Here is an 11,787-nt window from a genome sequence, read left to right as displayed (position 1 = left end):
CCGCACGGCGGCCCCCCCGGGTCCGCAGCGGCCGCTCCGTCCCTCCGCGGAGCCGGGCCCGGGAGCAGCCGGGGCGGAGATGGGGCACGCTGAGCTGCCGGGACAGCCTGCTTGGGGGGAAGGCAAACAAGGAACGGTACTTTGGCATCTTACTGCCTGCCTACTGTACATTTGGGGACAATTTGCGCACCCCCCCCCCCATCCATCCATCCATCCATCCATCCATCCATATACACGCACCCCACCCCCCCTTAACAAAGAGACTTTCAAACCGCAACCTTTTATGGCAGCCTGCGGGAATCAATGCGATAAAACGGGTTTTTAATGGGTTAATTGACTGGAGCCGCTATCATGTTTAAACACCTGTTTCTGAAAAGAGATTCAGCCAAAACCCGTCCCCTCCCTGATCGATAGATGCACAGCCTCGCTCCATTGCCTGTTGATCGACCCCAAACGCCACCGGCAAATAAGAGAGGAAAAATCCATTTCACCTTTTAAACACCCCGATACTTTATGGCGATCGGGGGAAGCCGTACAGCCACCTCGGAGCCGGGCAGGGAGGGTGAGACCCCCGGGTCGGACAGCCCCAGGTAGCCCCAACCTCCCCGGGAGTTTCTTTTCGCCGGGACGTGACCCGGAGAGGCCGGACACAGCCGCCTCCGTCGGAAGGTACCGGCGGCTCTCACCTTCCTGGGGGACCGGCCCCGGGGATCCCCGGTTCCCCGGGAAGATGGAGCCGGGCTCAGCCCGGCCGCATGAGCAATGCTAAGAGCCCCTGCGAATGCTCGCTCCGAGGGGCAGAGATTAAGCAGGCATTAGCCGTAATAGCGGAGGGCCGCTCTGCCTATTGATCTCCCCCCCACCCCCCCTTTTTTTTTTTTTTTTTTTTTTGGCAGTATTAATACAGCCAAGCCTGTCGGTCAGTCGCGGCGAAATTGATTCTTTGCCCAAGACACCTTTCACTAAATGGCACCCGCGCACCGACATGTTAATTTTCCAACGTGTAACCGGAGCGAGAGCCGCTCGCTCGCCCGCCGGCCCCGGGCACCGCCGCCCCCGCCGCCCTCCCCGCCCGCAGCCCCCGGCCCCGGCCGCCGCTTCCCGCCCCCCCAGCCTCAAAACCCAGTGAGGCGTCTTCCCCGGGAAGGCGGAGGGGGGCAGCCCAAAACACTGTCTGTTCCCCCCCCCCCGCCCCCCAAATCCGTGTCACAGACGATAACCCAGTGATTGCAAACGGCTCTTCCCTCCTTGCGGCAAAAGTAACTCGGAAGCCCTCCCCTCGCCGGCTTCCCCTCCTCCCTTCCCAAGACAGGGTGAAGACCCCCTCAAAAGTTAGAGGCACACTTACAGTTGCTCTTCCAGCTCCAGCCTCCTCCCAACATATCAGCTCAAGGGGCAGCCTTATTATTATTATGATGTTTGGTTTTGTTTTGGGTTTTTTTTTTTTGGTGTGTTCCCGCCCCCCCCCCCCAGCTCTAGCCTAGCTCACACCTTCCTCCGGCCGTGCCCGGGCTGGCGCAGGGGGCAGCGAGCCCTCCCTCCCTCCGCCGGCGGGTCTCCTCCTCGCCCCTCGCCCAGCCGCAGCTCCCCGGCGGCTGTGCCCGAGCCACGAGTGCCCGGCGACACACGCCACACGCACACTCACCACCGGCGCTCGCTCGTTCGCTCGCTCTCTCTCTCCCTCGCACACACACACACACACACACACACGCACACACCCTGCACGGGAGAGGGGGAGAGCGGGAGAGAGAGGAGAAAATGAAATTTATTATTGATGGAAAAGACTTTAAAGACAATTTCAAGTTATTGTTTCGCTCTGGAGAGAAAAGGGGGAAAAAAAAAAAGAAAAGGAAAGGGAAAAAAAAAAAGAGAGAGGGGCTTTTCTCCCCACCCCAACATAATGAAACGCCTTTTGTGTGGAGCCGAACAATACCAAACAAGTATTCTAATAAATAGCCACTTTTTTGTTCCGTGGCGGCGGTGAATAGAACCGAGCAGTTGGTTTGAGAGCAGCTGGAGCGCCGCGCCGAGCGGGGAGGTGGAGCCCGGAGCCTTCCTCCTCTTCCTCGTCCCCTTTCCCTCTCCCACACGCACTTTCTCCTCTAACCCCCTCGCCTTTCTCCCTCCCCGCTGGGCCACTCTCCCCTGCCCCTCTCTCCGGGGGAGATGCCTCCGGGAAGGGAAGAGCCACCCCAGGTGCTGCCCCCCCCCTCCAAGCCCGGCACCTGTGCGATGGCCGCGGGGCTCCCCCCGGCCGCCCCGGGACCCCGCTGCCGCCCACCCCCCCCCCCGCTCCGTGCCCCGCCGGTCCCCGGCAGCTCGGGACGGCGGAGGCTCCGAGCCCGACCAGCCCCTTCTTTGTTGACAATAAACTTGGATTTCCCAGGGAGGCTCAGACGCCCCCCCCCCCTCCGCCCTCTCTCTCCCCCTCTCCCCCTGCCTCCCCTCGCTTTCCCCGGGATGGAGCCGGGCTTTGTCAGCCTCCCCCCTCGGGATCACCGCGGAGGGTCCGCACCTTCTCCGCCCTGGACCGCTCACCGCCATCACCTCCCCTTTCCTAGGCAGCTCCCTTACTTTTCTTCCCGCATTTTTTGTTTTTTTTTTTTTTTTTTTGGTTGCTCCCCCCCCCCTTCATACTGTTTTCCGGTCCCTTCCCATCAGCATGACAACCGCGCTAGGAAAGGCAGTGGATAGAGGTTATTAAAACGGACACAAATCAGCTAAAGATTTCCAGGTAAAGCTGAGAGTCACCCCGTTGCTGTTCCGCTCCGGCTGTGCGAGGGTGTCTGCCTGCCCCCGGGTGCCGGGAGGAGGGAGGCGGCCGGGGGGGGGGCTGGTTTTGCCGGCGGCTGGAGCCGGCGGTAGCGGCCAGGGGGGGTCGTGGCTGCCTTTACCCTGGCGGGGGGGGACGACGAGGACCGGCCACGCCGGGGCCAGAGCCCTTGGAAGGGACACCGGGGACTTCCTAGCGCCCGAGCGTCCTCTTCTTTTGGGGGGTGTGTGTGTGGATCTAGTCCTTATTGAAAAAATGAATTAACACCACCCCCACCCGCAACATTAACCTCCGATTCGCGTGGCGGAGGGCCCCGCGTGTCTCGCAAAGGCTGCGGGAAGCACCCGAGGTTCCAATAAACCCCGGCGACTGCTGCAGAGACTCCTCAGCAGGCAGAGGTTCCCTCGCCAGCTCTTTCGCGTTGCTCACTCACATACAATCCTAAGAGACGCTGCAGTAAAAAAGCAGTCGGCTTTTAAGTTTAAACCCCCGTTGCCGTTTCACAGGCTGGTATTCGCGTTTGGAGGGGGAGCAGGGGCACGGGCGGGGGGGGTACGACCGACCTGAATTAAACATTACACCCCCAGCCCTGGGGCCGGGAGCGGGAGCCACCGTCCCTTGCCCGTCCTTCCAGAGCTGTCCCGGGCTGGCGAACCCCCGGGGGGACCCCCGGAGAGGGGGGGGGGGTCCCGCCGCAGGGGTGCGAGGGTGCCCTCGGTCTCCCTTCCCGGAGCCCCTCCGTTTCCCCGGGGGGGGGTCTGGGTGCGCTCCTCTGCCTGCGCGGAAACATTTTAGCCCCCCCTTCTTTTTTTTTTTTTTTTCTCCCTCCCTCCCCTCTCTTTTAAGTGGATTTTTGCTCTCACTTCAATAACACGCCGGCTCTAATTAGCTGCAATATTAAGAAACGCTGCTAAATGACAGTTTTATCGGGTTTGTGCAGATAGGAGGAACGCGGGGACCCAGCGAAATACCCGTCCAATGCGTTTGGCGCTGGATCCCCGCCAGCAACCACCGCTCGCTCTTTTTATATGGAAAACCGGCAACATTTTGGAAAGCAGCTTTAAAACTTTGACTTATATTTTACATGCTAAATAACGGGGAGAATGGCGACAGCGTTACAGAAAGCTTCAAACCCTGCAAATATTTGAATGGGGCTTTTTTGTAAAGTAGAGCAGCTGTCAGTCAGCTGGCTTTGACAGCCTGCCACAATTTTGTCATTTAATAGTGGGTGTTAGGCTAAGTGCAAAACACTCTGGCAAACAGATGTCAAACCTACATCTCATATAAATGGGGGTTGTAAAATTGAGTTTTAACCCACATATAGGGTTTTAAAAAGCGGTGCCAGTGTGTAAACTGTATACAAAATAGAGATACTGACATTCTCCCGTGTGGGCTTGTTATTTAAAGCAGGCTTATTTAGAAATCTGACCTCCAAATTATGCTAAATCTTCCTACATTTCAAACAGTGGAATATGAAGAACGGTGCTTGGGAAAGTCGAAATTAAGGACAAATATGATGGCTCATTGAAAGGGGCTGATTGCCGTATATACTGAAAAAACAGGGCTCTTCATTTCCTCAACTCGCCGCCGCTCTTACAAATCTGAAGTACTGGAAGGAAGGAAGGAAGGAAGCAAGGAGGGAAGGAAGGAAGGAGGGAAGGAAGGGCTTGGCAGGGTCCGGGGTTTCAGGGACTGCTTTCTACAGCGGGACCCGAGGGGTTTGATGCAGGAGAAGGCGGCAGGGGAAGGAAAGACCACAACCGCAGGGAGCAGGCAGCCTCGTAGGGTGGGCGAGGGACCACGCAAGGCGGTGGCCGGACCCGCGGCACAGGGTGGCAGGGACCCGCCTGGGACATGGCAAGCGAGGGGAGGAGCGGTAGCGGGAAAAAATAGCAGTCCCGGTTAATGTCTTCTGAAGTTACTGTTCGAAATACGAGCCGCTTGTCTTTTTGAACTCACGTTTCCAAGGCTCGTGTCTTCACCGAGATGTGATTTCCCCCCTGTGCTTCGAGGGACCCCCCTGACAAATTTCCTTTGAACATTTAAAAAATGTCATAAATATTTATACCAAAAATTGTTCGTTGCCTCGGCTGGCTAGAACGAAGCAAGAAGAGAAAAGATGATAATTCATCGCACGAATAATATTATATGGATGACATCAAATTCCCTAGAATAAGTCTGCACCCACATTACCGCTTCGGAAGCTAAACATGTAGCTTCCTAAACAAGTCGACATGAGGGGATTAAATGAAAAATTGAATCGAAGAGAATTGTTCGTATTAATAATTAACCGTAGTTTAAACACACGCTCAGCTGATTGCCTTGCCGAGTACTCAGTTGCAGCATTTGCACGGTCCTAGCCGATGTTCAGTGAGTAGAGGAATGCACACGGGATGATTATTGATCACACGCAGTCACTGCTGTCTGCTCTCCTTAAGTCCCATTTGACCCGAACTCTCCCCCCGCGCCCCCCCCAAATCCCCCAAACCCTGCTCCTTGATTACAGCCTTTTCCTCTCTGCAGGTTTTTGCGGGTTTGTTGTTCTGCAGGGGCTTTCAGCGCTTACTTTCGCAGAACGACAGACAATGCATGCCCGGGACGGTAGCTACCCCTGCCCCAGGAGTTCAGAGAACACGGGGAGAAGGGAATGCCCGCCGCGGCTGGCAGCTCCGGGGGGCCGGGGGGGGGCCCGGCAGCAGCCCCCGCCGCAGCTCCGGGGCTGCAGGGAGCACCCCCGGGCTCTGGGAGAGGGGCTCCGAGCTGCCCCCAGCCCCTGCCCGGGCTCTTGGGTCAGCACAGCAGACACACTGCTTTCGGGACCGAGCTGAAAGTCGGACCTCAGAACCCCCAGATTTAAAATATATATATATTTTTATATATATATATATATATATATATATAAAGCCCAGTGGTGGCTGGAGTGCTCCAGGCTGAGGCTACGGGGGACTCCCCGGGTCACAAGCGCCAGCCCCGAGGTAAGCTTTCTTCCATGCTTTGACAACGCCAACTACAGCCTCGCATCGGGTAAAATCGTCGGAGAAGAAATCAGGTTTCATTCCAGAACAATTGCCTCCGAGTGGTTGTAAGTCAATGGGAGCTGCAGCTCGGGCGCGCAGCGGCTCGTTACAACCCCCCGGCTGGCTCTGCGGCCGGTGGACAGTCTTTATTCAATTCCCTCACGCAGAAAAAATGCCTGTAGCTGTTATCCAGCCCATTTGCCTGCGCAGAAAGGCAATGGTAAAACCGTGACCCTTATTTTTAAACAAGAACCTGACCAACAAACCTGGAAAAAATATTTATTGATATCCTTGATATTAATAAACTCCTCCTGCCACCCAAAAATTGACTTTGTTACCTCTAACGTGATTGCTTTTTTACCAGTGTACTTGTGCTTTCCGATGCAGACGCAGCTGTCCCTTTTTCAGCATTCTACCATGAAACAGTTCCGAACCTCAGAAGTCAAAATATAACTGACATCATAGGTAATTTTTTTCCCCTCAAATGTAGCAGTTTTGTTAAAAATTGAAATTAAGTCCAGTGGCAACCTGACTGTCCTAAAATTGCTCTGAAATACAGATCTGCACCCTCTCCAACTGCAGTGTCATCAGAAATCCAGGCACTCAACTTGTATTTATTCCCATAATTCAAACGTTAATATTAGTATGTTTTCAGGGTGGAAAAACTATGGCACAAATACAAACGATAGAGCTGGAAAACAACTAAAATAACATGGGAAATGGAAATGAAGATGACTATGATTTTACTGTTTAAGGATTAAGTGGGCTTTGTGCTGGAGATACGAAACACAAAAATCGCTAAAATCGTGTCTTGCATGGGCTCGCTTCCTGTGACTGCCGTGGAATTCTGCCTGATCTACACTGGAGTGAAATCAGAGGGAAGCTACAAGACCTGTAACATTGAAGACTGCAAGCTATAAAAATCAACAGGTGAAACCTAATTGCATTGCTGACAGAACTGAGTATTTACACTGTGTTGATTCTCTCATGTCATTTTAGAGCAGCAGATAGTAATTGAATTGTTTTCTTGGTGTTTTTTTTCTAGATCTCCCCTCTGAATAGGGTCTGAAGTCTGAACCACACCGTTCAAGTGCAGAATATACATTCCAAGACCGAGGTGCAAATCAGTTTTTCAAGTGCCTTGTGAGTAGAAAGTACGGGGTGGGGATCAGGTCATCCCACTGCAACGTGATCCAGTCATCTGAGGAAATCATAAACATTGAAGGTAGTGCTGTAAAATGGAGCATGGCTTAGCATCAGGCCTTGTGGCTTGTGAAACAGCTTGAAGCAAACTAACACTCCTCCTTGATAAATGAAGCATTTAGACATTCTGTCATCACTGCCATGAGCCCGCTGGAACATGTTACAGCTTTAAGAAGTCAGTTTCTTTCTGAGCATCCAAGCACACGTACCAAAAGGTCTAGCTTGTACTGTGATGGCAAAAATGTTTGCATATATTTTATATACGGTTCACATTATATATTTGTATTTCCTGGGACAGGTGATAGCACACTGTCCATTTGAAGCCCTAGCTGTATATGCAAATAGAGGGTATATATTTTGTTCTATTAACTCTATAGAGGTTCCAGTGCCGGAGAAGTGCCTTCTCAGGCCATCAGGATGAGAAGACCATAATGAGGCACAGCTTGCTGAGACAGTGACTGCTATGAAACTATTCGAACCTTTCAGCTCCTCTTCCAGTGAAGATGATTCACTTTTGCTGGGCTCCTCAGTTGTATTACCAGGACTGCCACTGGTTCACCCAGTGGGTTAAATTGCTTTTCTGTTACATTGGGTCCAGCTGTGCTGTCTATTTGTTGCATCAAGCTTCACCCAAAAGTCCTGATGCCCTGATTGTCCCCACTGCAGAAATCCTGGGCTTTTGGCTGGGACAGACATCTCATCTGCTTTGTGAGGAAACCTGGAGGAAGGAGAGAGGACGGTTTGCCCCGGAGCCCTCTCCTCATAGGCAATATGGACATGAGCCACTCTGAACTGGGAGCCAGGACTCACTCCCCACTGCAGACCACAAAAGCAGTTCACAGGCATTGAAACAGTGCAATTAACTGAATGTTAACAACGATTAAGAAACAGCCTGAGGTCCTTGGGTAAGTCCTTTAGACTTCAACATTTGTAGGGATCCAGGGTGTTTAGACACAAAATTCTCCCTGAAATGAACAGAAGCTCTGCATCTAAATCCCTGGCTTTAAATCTCCTTGAGCTGAGGATGTGAGATATCTGACTTAATCTCTCCGAGCCTCCACTGAACCATAGATACACTGGCTGCCATAACACACAGGAACATCACAGGGGAATTACGCGTATAAACTTGCTAATACTTTTAAAGAGAGATAAAGACGGTAACAAACGTGCTAAGGATTATTATTACTATTTACCACCATGACACTCACTGGGATGGGAAAGCAGGAAATAATGTTCAGAATATGTGAGGAATTGTTTGAAAATATCTCTGCTACTAATGCGATGACTGTCTAGTGGAGTTGTGGTTGCTGGGAATTCACACACTGATTTGATGGAGAGATAAAAGAGTGGAGTTTATATGGAATAAACCCCTTTTGAATAAAACAATCTGCATAAATGCTTTAAGAAAGCCTATAATTATGATAAAAATGTTGCTCAGAGTTAAAATTATGAAGCAATCAAAATTTATAAACAGTCTCTCATCGACTTTTAATCATACTTTCTCATATACAAACTGTAGAAAACATATAGTAGCAATATATAACAATACACATTTTATTTTCAGTAATTTAGAGTCTCATGCCACGCTCTTTAATCAGACAAAGCTTGGCTTGTCAAGCTCTGCAGGACTACCCTTAAATGTCAAAAACTGCATAAAGGCCACTAGTTTTATATACACTTAGCTGAGGCTTTATCCTGCTAGCAGCTGAACACCTCTGGAGAGGTGCTGTGCACTCTCCAGGCTAGATCTGAAGCTTTCAGTGGTCATATTCCCACCGAGAGTCTCTGGATCAGGGCCCCTACTCCTCTGGCAATGCTCACTCAGCGTAACACAGGATCCAACCCACACCTCCCCTGAAATCCCCTCGTAGACATTGCTCTCCATTTGTGATTCATTAAGGAGAACGCTTAAATTATAGGCATCATGTAGGACTTGGATGGCAAGAGATATTCAAAGGAAGGAATATTTGTAATGGGAACCTTGCCAATTTGAACGGTAGCCTACCACGTCTATAAGCTCCATTGTTTCCTTTGAGCTGAACTAGCTGAACGCATTCAGGACGCATTCTGATAGCAACATGCCTCCCTTGGCAAGCAGTAAAATTCACTGGTATTATTGCGTCATGAAAAATGTTATCACAGATAGGTCAAATTAATGAAATATTTGCTTCAAACAATATTGTTGTTTTTTTTTTTTTAAATGCAGTATTACTAGATTCTTTTTTGAAACAGAATAGCATGCAGAGCCTTCCACCTGAATTCCTTATGAAAATGAGATCTTCTATTGAATTGACTGGCGCAGCTCTTATTGATAGGCTAACAGTTCGACTCCCCTTAATTATCAGAGTAAACAGCCTTTTCTGCTAAAACATTGATTCAACTGCTGCTTTCAGCTAGACATATTAATAAGGAATAACTGCACTGAGTTTCACAAGGTTTACACCTTTCTAATGGGGTGTGAAATAATGTCCATAAATACACTCTTTCGATGCTCTCAAGAGGAGAGCCCCTTGCACGACTTCCTATTGTTTCCAGATATCTTCAGGTCCTTGGGAGCTCACCCAGCTTCTCCGGACCAAAAGCCTAAAACAAAAGTCCCCAGGAGTGTAGGTGGCAAGGAGGAGGACTGGAGAAGTCTCCTTCTGCCGCCTGTGGAGCAGACTCTAGGAGATGCTCATCCTGTTAGTTTGTGGAGCAGTATGAGTACTTGGGGGTTCTTTCAAAGAAACACTGCTGTATGTTATACAAAGTCTGTATGCTTGAAGGGGAAACATATTTTGGGCTTGAGAAAGTAAAACCCCAGCCTGATCCACTGCTAGATGATTTGGATGGCAGTTTTTTAAAGGACAGAGAAGCGCCACGCCTGCAGGGTCATGTGCGTTCTCTGACAGCATTGGACTACCAAGTAATGGCATTCCTGGATGTGCTTGTCATGCTCCTACCCATGCCCCAAACCCAAGCATGGTGGGACTTCCCTTTCCAGCCCCCCCCCCCCCCCCAAGACCATTGTGATTTTGGGACTTTGTGATTTTTTGAGAGAGAGGCACATAGTTTTTCTTCTTTTTACAGCCCAGTTTTCTCACTCTTGGCCCTGTTAGGGGTTTGCCTACAGATGGGTGGGCAGAAGTTACTTTCTGTGATTAATATGACGCTCCATTGAAAGGACTTCTCTGCTATGAAATCTCTGTATTTAACAGTCTATAATCACTGAACGGAAACATCAAGCCTCACTTTGTATCTATATGTGGGCCTAAAAATGTGGTTCTGTTTCCCACCACAGCTGAGATAGATGACTGTCATGAGTGCTCTCTGTAGGATGGAGCGCAAAAATACTACAACAAAACCTAAACAGGCCTAAAGCACGAAACCAAACATTCTGTATAGTTACATTAAAATTATATCGAAAATTGGGAGCACGAACTACCAAACTAGGCTTCTTTCTGTTTTACAAACTGCACCATTTGTTTAAAAAAATCTAAAGCATAATTGCAAATTCAAATTTCCTCCCCATTCTTACATCGACATTTGTGTTTTTCTCTTAACATCTCCCACATGTTAATGCAGCAGCTTCCTAGCCCTCTTGTTACATATCGCATTCAATGTAACAGTTTAGCAAATTCTCCAATTGTGTTGGTGTTTGCTTTCACAGACATGGAGAGCAATTTGACGTGTCCTTTTAATGAGTCATTTTCATGCAAGGAGGAAAACAGTGGTTGGGGAAGTTATTAAAGCTTTCTGCTCATTGATTTTAAGACTCTCTACTGAACCTATGTTGCTTAAAACCCATCTTGTTTTGTTAGAAGAGTTATTCAAACCATCTTTTCTTCTAACTTAGGAGTTTGAAGAACTCCAGCTTCCTTTTACTCTTTTGCAGGGGCTGGATTTGTCACTGAACTGACTCTGCCACAGAACTGTGCAGTGAAATCCAAGATTTCATTAAAAAAAGTTTTTAATACTTAGGTTGCTAATGATAACTGTCCAAATGGGAAGAGGATGCAAAACCATCTATGGATGGTAGGGCAGATACAAGCCTGGCAGGAGCAGGTGTTCTCTTCATCCGTAGCAGGCATTCCATTCAAAAGAAAAAATGTAGCTCAAATATGTTTTTTTTTTAAACTAAAGAAGAGTCTTCTAAAAGCACGGATCACCCATAATTTAGTTGAAATGTAGGTGAAATTGGTAGCTTAAGCTCCTGGTGAACTTCATTTATAGACTGCGGGCCTAAGCATATATTTTCCAAAATCCATAAATAAAATGGCAATTATTTATTAAAAATCCTTATTCAATAAAAATGTTTTCTTTTTGGGCAAAATGACATTGGCTGTACTTAAAGTCTGTATGTTAGGATGACACAGGTCACTGTGAAATTGTAAAAGTCTTACCAAATAGTGACACCACTGCAGTACATGCTGTACTACCTAAACCAGCCACGAATTGTCTAAACAAAATAATTTGATACTGGCTGTTTTCCACATTTTAATTAGCAAGAGCAGACGGCTGTTGCATAATCCTATTTAATGTCTGTGCTTGATACCTCCCGAATAGCTCAGCGATTAAGTTCATACCTTAGTGTGGCTAAATGCATTAGCTGAAAGAAAACCGCTAACATTAAGATTCACTTTCTGACATAGATTTAAGGCAAGCATGTTTCCTTCCACTGGCTTAACAGAGAAAGCTCTATTAACTCATAGCCTGTTGGTTGCAAAGATGCCCCGAGGTATTTTGTATAAATGCATATTGATGTCTCATGCGAATTTTTCCTCCCCAGCAGAGTTTCTTTGTAACAGAGATCAC

At 49.0% G+C, this 11,787-nt stretch overlaps 1 protein-coding gene across 1 annotated transcript in view; it reads right to left on the bottom strand.

The window, feature by feature from the left end:
• SOX1 (SRY-box transcription factor 1) overlaps window positions 1-2,544 on the bottom strand; it is a 4,042-nt gene extending 1,498 nt beyond the window's left edge. Inside the window, exon 1 of the mRNA XM_075057214.1 lies at window positions 2,539-2,544. Coding sequence (XP_074913315.1) covers window positions 2,539-2,544 — 6 coding nt within the window. The remainder of the gene's footprint in view (window positions 1-2,538) is intronic.
• Between the last annotated feature and the right edge of the window lie 9,243 nt (window positions 2,545-11,787).

This window comes from Buteo buteo, chromosome 25 (genome assembly GCF_964188355.1).
Source record: "Buteo buteo chromosome 25, bButBut1.hap1.1, whole genome shotgun sequence".
NCBI lineage: Eukaryota > Metazoa > Chordata > Aves > Accipitriformes > Accipitridae > Buteo > Buteo buteo.
Note: the sequence above shows the minus strand (reverse complement) of the source record. Positions and strands in the feature narration are given on the sequence as shown.